At 58.8% G+C, this 10690-nt stretch overlaps 1 protein-coding gene across 1 annotated transcript; it reads left to right on the top strand.

Moving 5' to 3' along the window:
• Positions 1-2165: 2165 nt before the first annotated feature.
• Positions 2166-9269, top strand: CFP (complement factor properdin). The gene is made up of 7 exons (XM_034071865.1): positions 2166-2191; positions 2728-2879; positions 4006-4182; positions 5698-5838; positions 6993-7166; positions 7943-8146; positions 9148-9269. Exons 1-7 carry the CDS (start codon positions 2166-2168, stop codon positions 9267-9269), a joined length of 996 nt encoding a protein of 331 aa, XP_033927756.1.
• Positions 9270-10690: the final 1421 nt, after the last annotated feature.

Here is a 10690-nt window from a genome sequence, read left to right as displayed (position 1 = left end):
CTGGGCTTTCCCAATGCCCCCAATGGGGAGGGGGAGGATGAACCCGTTTGACCCCTCCCCCCCCCCAGGGTGGCCCTTCCCCCTCCTCCCCCCTCCCCCACTTCTCTATTTTGGGGCTTTTTGTTGTGTTTTGGGGTTTTTCCAATAAAAAGATGAAAAAAGGAGAAATTTGGGACGTTCTTGGGGGGGGAGGGGCCGGAACCCGCGGGGGGGGGAGGGGCTGGGGGGGGAGGGGCTTGGGGTGGGGGGAGGGGCAGGTTCAACCCTGACCCTTGTGGCTTCCCCTTCCCCTCCCCCCACTTCCCCTTGGCCCAAGTTCCCCCCTCCCCTCCCCCCCCCATGGCCTCTATGGGGCTGGTGCTGCTGCTGCTCTGCGCTGGGCTGGGGGCCCCTGCTGGTACTGGGAGCACTGGGATGAACTGGGAGCACTGGGGGATACTGGGAGCAATGGGAGGGGATTGGGGGTTGGGGTATTGGGAGCAATGGGATGAACTGGGAGCACTGGGAGGGGATGGGGAGCGGGGGGGGGGTTGGGGTATTGGGAGCACTGGGATGAACTGGGAGCAATGGGAGGAGATGGGGAGTGGGGGGGCATTGGGGTATTGGGAGCACTGGGATATACTGGGAGCAATGGGAGGAGATGGGGGGTTGGGGTATTGGGAGCACTGGGATGAACTGGGAGCACTGGGAGGGGATGGGGAGTGGGGGTATTGGGAACACTGGGATGAACTGGGAGCAATGGGAGTGGATGGGGAGTGGGGGGGGGTTGGGGTATTGGGAGCACTGGGATATACTGGGATTAATGGGAGGGGTTGGGGGTTGAGAGGGGGTTTGGGGTACTGGGAGCAACGGGAGGGGTTGGGGGAGCTGAGGGGGGAGTTGGGGTACTGGGAGCACTGGGATGTAATGGGAGGTGATGGAGGGGGTTGGGATATTGGGATCACTGGGATATACTGGGATTAATGGGAGGGTTGGGGGGCTGAGAGGGGGGGTTGGGGTACTGGGAGCCCTGGGATATACTGGGAGCAATGGGAGGGGATGGAGGGGGTTGGGATATTGGGATCACTGGGATATACTGGGATTAATGGGAGGGTTGGGGTACTGGGGGCAATGGGAGGGGATGGGGAGTGGGGGTATTGGGAGCACTGGGATGAACTGGGAGCAATGGGAGGGATTGGGGGTCTGGGGGGAGGTTGAGGCACTGGGAGCACTGGGATGGGGGGAGGGGAGGACACAGGATTAAGCCCCTCCCCCCCGTGGCTCCTCTCCCCTTGGCCCCGCCCCCTCCAGGGGCCACGCCCGTCCTGTGCTTCACCCGATTGGAGGAGGCCGCAGGGGGCGGGGCCTGCGCGGAGCTGCTGAGTGAGGAGCTCGTCCCATTGGCTGATTGCTGCCTGAACCCGGCCTATGGATACAAGCTCCGCCCACAGGGACACTGTCACACCTGCCGGTCAGCCCCTCCCGCAACGCGAAGCCCCTCCCCCTTCCCCATAGCCACGCCCATCTCAGAGGCCACGCCCACAACGCTAAGCCCCTCCCCATAGCCACGTCTATAATGCGAAGCTCCGCCCCCTCCCCATAACCCCGCCCACAACGCTAAGCCCCTCCCCCTTCCCCACAGTCCTGCCCACTACGCTAAGCCCATCCCCCCTCTCATAGCCCCGCCCACATCAGAGACCCCTCCCGCAACCCGAAGCCCCGCCCCTTTCCCATAGCCCCACCCACAAGGAGGCTCCTCTCTGACCACGCCCATTCCATTAAGCTCCACCCACTTTCCCCACGCCCCTTCCAGGCCACACCCACTCCCTGTACAGCCCTGACTGGGGGGCAGCAGGTACCAGTGGGTGCACTGGGTGATGCTGGGAGCACTGGGTACCATTGGATACCATTGGTTACCATTGGTTACCATTGGGTACCATCAGTTACCATTGGTTACCATTGGTTACCATTGGGTACCATTGTGTACCATCAGTTACCATTGGGTACCATCGGTTCCTATTGGTTCCCATTGGTTACCATTGGGTGCCATTGGGTATCATTGGATACCATTGAGTACCATTGGTTACGTATGGTTACCATTGGTTACCATTGTGTACCATCAGTTACCATTGGGTACCATCGGTTCCTATTGGTTCCCATTGGTTCCCATTGGGTGCCATTGGGTGATGCTGGGTGCATTGGGTGCCATCGGGTACCACTGGGTGTCATCAGCTACCATTGGGTGCCATTGGTTCCTATTGGTTCCCATTGGTTCCCATTGGGTATCATTGTGTACCACTGGTTTCTACTGGGTACCATTGGATACCATTGATTACCTTTGGATATCATTAGGTACCATTGGTTACCATCAGTGACCATTGGTTACCCTAAGATACCATTAGATACCATCATTACCATCAGATACTATTGTGTACAATTGGTTACCATTGGTTACCACTGGGTACCATCAGTTACCATTGATTCCCATTGGTTACCACTGGTTACCATTGGATACCATTGGATACCATGGTTACCATTGCTTCCCATTGGTTCCCATTGATCCCCATTGACCCCCATTGACCCCCATTGACCCCCATTGACCCCCATTGATCCCCATTGTCCCCCATTGACACCCATTGATCCCCATTGACCCCCATTGACCCCCATTGACCCCCATTGACCCCCATTGACCCCCATTGATCCCCATTGTCCCCCATTGACACCCATTGATCCCCATTGTCCCCCCAGCCTCGGCTCGTGGGGTCCCTGGACCCCCTGGACCTCCTGCTCAGTGACCTGTGGGGAGGGCACAGCCCTGAGGGGCAGGAGCCTCAGCCCCATAGACGGACAGGAGCAGAGGGACTGGGAGCTGAGGGCCTGTGAGGAGCAGTGCTGCCCTGGTGAGATGTGGGGCAGATGTGGGGCAGGGGATGTGGGGCAGGGGATGTGGGGCAGGGGATGTGGGGCAGGATGTGGGGCAGGGATGTGGGGCTGGGATGTGGGGCAGGGGATGTGGGGCAGGATGTGGGGCTGGGATGTGGGGCAGGGATGTGGGGCTGGGATGTGGGGCAGGGGGTGTGGGGCAGGGGATGGGGGGCAGGGATGTGGGGCAGGGGATGTGGGGCAGGGATGGGGGGCAGGGATGTGGGGCAGGGGATGTGGGGCAGGGATGTGGGGCAGGGATGGGGGGCAGGGATGTGGGGCAGGGGATGTGGGGCAGGGATGTGGGGCAGGGGGTGTGGGGCAGGGGATGTGGGGCAGGGGATGTGGGGCAGGGATGTGGGGCAGGGATGTGGGGCAGGATGTGGGGCAGGGGATGTGGGCCAGGGATGTGGGGCAGGGATGTGGGGCAGGGGATGTGGGGCAGGGATGTGGGGCAGGGATGGGGGGCAGGGATGTGAGGCAGGGGATGTGGGGCAGGGGGTGTGGGGCAGGGGGTGTGGGGCAGGGATGTGGGGCAGAGGGGGATGTGGGGCAGGGATGTGGGGCAGGGGATGTGGGGCAGGGATGTGGGGCAGGGGATGTGGGGCAGGGGATGAGTTCAGGGATGGGGGGCAGGGATGTGGGGCAGGGATGTGGGGCAGGGGATGGGGGGCAGGGGATGTGGGGCAGGGATGTGGGGCAGGGGATGTGGGGCAGGGGATGTGGGGCTGGGATGTGGGGCAGGGGGATGTGGGGCAGGGGATGTGGGGCAGGGATGTGGGGCAGGGGGATGTGGGGCAGGGGATGTGGGGCAGGGATGTGGGGCAGGGATGTGGGGCAGGGGGATGTGGGGCAGGGGGATGTGGGGCAGGGATGTGGGGCAGGGATGTGGGGCAGGGGGATGTGGGGCAGGGGGATGTGGGGCAGGGATGTGGGGCAGGGATGTGGGGCAGGGGGATGTGGGGCAGGGATGTGGGGCAGGGGATGTGGGGCAGGGGGATGTGGGGCAGGGATGTGGGGCAGGGATGTGGGGCAGGGGATGGGGCTGACCCACACGTGACCCACACATTGACCCACACGTGACCCACACGTGACCCATTGCAGAGCCCGGGGGCTGGACCACGTGGTCGCCGTGGGGCAGCTGCTCGGTCACGTGTGGGGCAGGGACGCAGGGGCGGAGCCGCGCATGCGCTGACCCCGCCCCCCGCTGCGGGGGGGGCTGCGGAGCTGGAGGGGCCGAGGAGAAGAGGGAGTGTGAGGGGGAGACACCAACGTGTCCTGGTGAGGGGGGGGGTCAATGGGGATCAATGGGGATCAATGGGGATCAATGGGGATGATCAATGGGGATGATCAATGGGGGTCAATGGGGATCAATGGGGATGATGATCAATGGGGATGATCAATGGGGATGATCAATGGGGATGATCAATGGGGATGATCAATGGGGGTCAATGGGGATCAATGGGGATGATGATCAATGGGGATGATCAATGGGGATGATCAATGGGGGTCAATGGGGATCAATGGGGATGATGATCAATGGGGATGATCAATGGGGATGATCAATGGGGATGATCAATGGGGATGGTCAATGGGGATGATCAATGGGGATGATCAATGGGGATGATCAATGGGGATGATCAATGGGGATGGTCAATGGGGATGATCAATGGGGATGATCAATGGGGATGATCAATGGGGGATGATCAATGGGGGATGATGATCAATGGGGATGATCAATGGGGATGATCAATGGGGATGATCAATGGGGGATGATCAATGGGGGATGATGATCAATGGGGATGATCAATGGGGTGATCAATGGGGTGATCAATGGGGATGATCAATGGGGATGATGATCAATGGGGATGATCAATGGGGATGATCAATGGGGATGATCAATGGGGGATGATCAATGGGGGATGATCAATGGGGATGATCAATGGGGGATGATGATCAATGGGGATGATCAATGGGGATGATCAATGGGGATGATGATCAATGGGGATGATCAATGGGGATGATCAATGGGGATGATCAATGGGGATGATCAATGGGGATGATGGTCAATGGAGGGATGGATGATGATGAATGAGTGGATGATTATGATGATCAATGGGGATGACGATGAATGGGGATGATGATGATCAATGGATGATGATCAATGGATGATGATCAATGGATGGTGATGATCAATGGATGGTGATCAATGGATGATGATCAATGGATGATGATCAATGGATGGTGATGATCAATGGATGATGATCAATGGATGGTGATCAATGGATGATGATCAATGGATGATGATCAATGGATGGTGATGATCAATGGATGGTGATCAATGGATGATGATCAATGGATGATGATCAATGGATGGTGATGATCAATGGATGATGATCAATGGATGATGATCAATGGATGATGATCAATGGATGATGATCAATGGATGGTGATCAATGGATGATGATCAATGGATGATGATCAATGGATGGTGATCAATGGATGATGATCAATGGATGATGATCAATGGATGGTGATCAATGGATGATGATCAATGGATGATGATCAATGGATGGTGATGATCAATGGATGGTGATGATCAATGGATGGTGATGATCAATGGATGGTGATCAATGGATGATGATCAATGGATGATGATCAATGGATGATGATCAATGGATGGTGATGATCAATGGATGGTGATCAATGGATGGTGATCAATGGATGATGATCAATGCTAATCAATGATAATCAATACTGATCAATACTGATCACTGTCTGCCCCTCCCCCCTCAGTTGACGGCTCGTGGGGCCCATGGGGTCCGTGGGGCTCCTGCAGCGTCACGTGCCGGGGGGCGGGGCCGGGCCCGGCGCGCATGCGCAGCCGCCGCTGCGACTCCCCCCCCCCCCTCCGCGGAGCCTCCCGGCCGCGCATGCGCAGGAGCCGACACTGAGAGCGAGGACTGCCCGGGGCTGCGGCCGTGTCCGGGTGAGGGGGCGGGGCTTGGGGGTGGGCGGGGCTAGAGGGGGTGGGAGGGGCTTGAGGGGGTGGGAGGGGATTGAGGGTGGGAGGGGTTTGAGGGGTGGGAGGGGCTTGAGGGGGTGGGAGGGGATTGAGGGTGGGAGGGGTTTGAGGGGTGGGCGGGGCTTGAAGGGGTGGGAGGGGCTTGAAGGGGTGGGAGGGGCTTGGGGGTGGGAGGGGCTTGAGGTGTGGGAGGGGTTTGAGGGGTGGGAGGGGCTTGAGGGGTGGGAGGGGCTTGAGGGGTGGGCGGGGCTTAAGGGGGTGGGCGGGGCTTGGGGTGGGCGGGGATTGGGGGTGGGAGGGGCTTGAGGGTGTGGGTGGGGCTTGGGGGGAGGGGTTTGAGGGGTGGAGGGGCTTGGGGTGGGAGGGGTTTGAGGGGAGGGAGGGTCTTGAGGGGTGGGCGGGGCCTGGGAGAGGGGGCGGGGCTTGGGGAGATGGGCGGGGCTTTGGCTGGGTGGGGCTGGAGCGGGTGGGAGGGTGTTGAATGGGTGGGCGGGGCTTGGGGATGGGCGGGGCTGGGGGTGGGAGGGGGTTAAGGGGTGGGAGGGGCTTGAGAGGTGGGAGGGGCTTTTGAATGGGCGGGGTTTGAGGGGTGGGCGGAGCTTGAGGGGATGGGCGGGGCTTGTGAGGGGGTGGGCGGGGGCTTGAGGGTGGGAGGGTCTTAGCGGTGGGCGGGGCTTGAGGGGTGGGCGGGGCTTGGTGGGCGGGGCTTAAGGGGGTGGGAGGGGCTTGAGGGATCGGCAGGGCTTCGGGTGGGTGGGGCTTTTAGGGGTGGGGGGGCTTGAGGGTGGGAGGGGCTCTGGTGGGTGGGAGGGGCTTCAGGGGTGGGCGGGGCTTGAGGGGCGGGTCTAGGGGTGGGCGGGGCTTGAGCGGGTCGGGAGGCTTGGGGTCTGGGGTGCTTGAGAGGGGTGGACGGGGATGGGGGGTGGGCGGGGCTAGAGGTGGGCGGTGCTTGGGGTGGGCGGGGCTCGAGAGGTGGGAGGGGCTTGGAGGGGTGGGGCTTTGGGTGGGCGCTGCTTGAGGCGGAGGGGGCGTGGCCTCGCGTGCCTGACCCCTCCCCTCCCTCCAGAGGACGGCGCCTGGGGGGCGTGGTCTGAGGCCACGCCCTGCTCGGTGACGTGCGGGCTGGGCGTGGTCACGCTGCGGCGCGCCTGCGACGCCCCGCCCCCTAGGCACGGCGGCCGCGGTTGCCAAGGCAACAGCACCCGGCGCATGCTCTGTGGGCCGCACGGGGCGTGTCCAGGTGAGGGGGGGGCGGGGACTGGGGAGGGGGCGGGGCCAAACAGGGGGCGTGGCTTAGAGAGGGGCGGAGCTATGCTGAGGGCGTGGCGCTGGGAGGGGGGCGTGGCTGGGGGGCGTTGTTTGGGGAGGAGGCGGCGCCAAGCAGGGGGCGTGGCTATGGGAGGGGTGGAGTCAAGGCAAGGGGACGTGACATAGGGGGCGTGGTTATGGAAAGGGGCGTGGCTTGTGATAGGCTTGGTCAATGGGGGGCGTGGCTTGTGGGAGGGGGCGTGGTTTGGGTAGGCGGCGTAGCCAAGCCAAGGGACGTAGCTTGGGGAGGGGGCGTGGTCTGAGGTGGGGCGGAGTCAATGGGGGCGTGGCTTGGGGATGGGCGGAGTCAATGGGGGCGTGGCTTGTGGGAGGGCGTGGTTTGGGGAGGGGTCGGAGCCAAGCCAAGCTAAGTAGCTTGGGGGAGGGGGCGGGGACAAGCGGGGGGGGCGTGGCTTCGGGAGGGGGCGTGGTCAAGACAGGGGGCGTGGCCATGGGAGGTGGGGGGCGCCTCCTAAGCCCTATAATGCAGCCTATTGATGGGTGCTATGGGGCACCCATAGAGCATCCCTTTCACTATAGGGCCCTATAGGGTACCCATAGAGCATCCCTTTCACTATAGGACCCTATAGGGCACCCATAGAGCATCCCTTTCCCTATAGATCCCTATGGGGCACTGATGTGTGGGTCTGGGGTATGGTGGATATGTTACATTATGGGATGCCTGATGCTGCCCCATCCGCCCCATAGAGGAGCAGCATTGGGGTCTATGGGGCGCATGGACCCCCTGCGAGCAGCGGCCATGGGGCTCCATAAGCTGTGGGGCTATGGTGGGAAGGCAGCGACGGACCCGACAATGTGTGGGGCTGAGGCCTGGGGGTCCCCCCTGCCCCATAGATAATGGGGTCAGCACCATCCAGCTCCGGGCCTGCTATAATGTGCATCAATGCATCTGTGAGTGGCTGCCCCATAGAACCCATGGTCTCTATGTGGTCTCTATGGGGTCTATGGGGTGTCTATGGGGTGTCTATGGGTCTCTATGGGGTCTCTATGGGTCTCTATGGGTCTCTATGGGGTCTATGGGGTCTCTTTGGGGTCTCTATGGGGTCTCTATGGGTCTCTATGGGGTATATATGGGGTCTCTATGGGGTCTCTATGGGTCTCCATGGGGTCTCTATGGGGTCTCTATGGGGTCCATGGGGTCTATATGGGGTCTCTATGGGGTCTCTATGGGGTCCATGTGGTCCCTATGGGGTCCATGGGGTCTCTATGGGGTCTCTATGGGGTCCATGGGGTCTCTATAGGGTCTCTATAGGGTCCATGGGGTCTCTATAGGGTCTCTATGGGGTCCATGGGGTCTCCATGGGGTCTCTATGGGGTCCATGGGGTCTCTATGAAGACTCTATGGGGTCTCTATGGGGTCTCTATGTGTCTCTATGGCATTTCTATGGGGTCTCTATGGGGTCTCTATGGGGTCTATATGGGGTCTCTATGGGTCTCTATGGGGTCCATGGGGTCTCTATGGGTCTCTATGTGTCTCTATGGGGTTTCTATGGTGTCTCTATGGGGTCTCTATGGGGTCTCTGTGGGGTCCATGGGGTCTCTATGGGTCTCTATGGGGTCTCTATGGGGTCTCTATGGGTCTCTATGGGGTCTCTATGGGGTTTCTATGGGTCTCTATGGGGTCTCTATGGGGTCTATGGGGTCTCTATGGCATCTCTATGGGGTCTCTATAGGGTCTCTATGGGGTCTCTATGGGGTCTCTATGGGTCTCTATGGGGTCCATGGGGTCTCTATGGGGTCTCTATGTCACCCTGGACCTTCCCCCCTAACTCCCCTATAGCACCCTATAGCCACCCCATAGGGACCTATAGAGGCTCCATAGGACTCTATGGGCAGCCCATAGGTCCCCCAGCCCCATAGACTCCCCATAACTGCCATCCCATTGCCCCCAGTGCCTGGGAACTGGTCAGACTGGAGCCCATGGGGCCTCTGCACCCCCCCATGTGGGGCCAGCCCCACACGGAAGCGGGTCCGGGAATGTCAGCCCATATATCCCCCTTACCCGTATGTATAGGGCTGGGGACCTATGGGGTCAATGGGGGGGGTCTATGGGGGCAATGGGGGGGTCTATGGGGTCAATGGGGGGGTCTATGGGGTCAATGGGGGGCTCCATGGAGTCAATGGGGGGGGATCTATAGGGTCAATGGGGGGGCTCTATGGGGGCTCTATGGGGTCAATGGGGGGGGCTCTATGGGGTCAATGGGGGGGATCTATAGGGTCAATGGGGAGGCTCTATGGGGGCAATGGGGGGGGATCTATGGGGTCAATGGGGGGGGTCTATGTGTCTCTATGTGTCTCTATGTGTCTCTATGGTCTCTGTGTCTCTATAGTCTCTATGTGTCTCTATGGGTCTCTATGGGTCTCTATGTGTCTCTATGGTCTCTATGTGTCTCTATGGGTCTCTATGGGTCTCTATGGGTCTCTGGGTCTCTATGTGTCTCTATGGTCTCTATGTGTCTCTATGTGTCTCTATGGGTCTCTATGTGTCTCTATGGGTCTCTATGTGTCTCTATGTGTCTCTATGTGTCTCTATGGGTCTCTATGGTCTCTATGTGTCTCTATGTGTCTCTATGGTCTCTATGTGTCTCTATGTGTCTCTATGTGTCTCTATGTGTCTCTATGGTCTCTATGTGTCTCTATGTGTCTCTATGTGTCTCTATGTGTCTCTATGGTCTCTATGGTCTCTATGTGTCTCTATGGGTCTCTATGGGTCTCTATGTGTCTCTATGTGTCTCTATGTGTCTCTATGGTCTCTATGGGTCTCTATGTGTCTCTATGGTCTCTATGGGTCTCTATGTGTCTCTATGTGTCTCTATGTGTCTCTATGTGTCTCTATGTGTCTCTATGTGCCTCTATGTGTCTCTATGTTTCTCTATGGGTCTCTATGTGTCTCTATGTGTCTCTATGTGTCTCTATGGTCTCTATGTGTCTCTATGTGTCTCTATGTGTCTCTATGTGTCTCTATGTTTCTCTATGGTCTCTATGTGTCTCTATGGTCTCTATGTGTCTCTATGTGTCTCTATGTGTCTCTATGGTCTCTATGTGTCTCTATGTGTCTCTATGTGTCTCTATGTGTCTCTATGTGTCTCTATGTGTCTCTATGGTCTCTATGTGTCTCTATGGTCTCTATGTGTCTCTATGTGTCTCTATGTGTCTCTATGGTCTCTATGTGTCTCTATGTGTCTCTATGTGTCTCTATGGGTCTCTATGTGTCTCTATGTGTCTCTATGTGTCTCTATGTGTCTCTATGTGTCTCTATGGTCTCTATGGTCTCTATGTGTCTCTATGGGTCTCTATGTGTCTCTATGGTCTCTATGTGTCTCTATGTGTCTCTATGGTCTCTATGGTCTCTATGTGTCTCTATGGGTCTCTATGGGTCTCTATGTGTCTCTATGTGTCTCTATGTGTCTCTATGGGTCTCTATGTGTCTCTATG

This window comes from Melopsittacus undulatus, chromosome 22 (genome assembly GCF_012275295.1).
Source record: "Melopsittacus undulatus isolate bMelUnd1 chromosome 22, bMelUnd1.mat.Z, whole genome shotgun sequence".
Classification (NCBI taxonomy): Eukaryota; Metazoa; Chordata; class Aves; order Psittaciformes; family Psittaculidae; genus Melopsittacus; species Melopsittacus undulatus.
The sequence above is the reverse complement of the archived record's forward strand: the minus strand, read 5'-3'. Positions and strand labels throughout refer to the sequence as shown.

Coding starts and splice junctions, on each gene's coding strand:
- CFP (XM_034071865.1), top strand. CDS start 2,166: ATGCTGGGTGCATTGGGTGCCATCGG. Junction 2,192..2,727: donor GGTGCATTGGGTGCCATCGG/GTACCACTGGGT, acceptor TTGTCCCCCCAG/CCTCGGCTCGTGGGGTCCCT. Junction 8,147..9,147: donor TAATGTGCATCAATGCATCT/GTGAGTGGCTGC, acceptor CATTGCCCCCAG/TGCCTGGGAACTGGTCAGAC.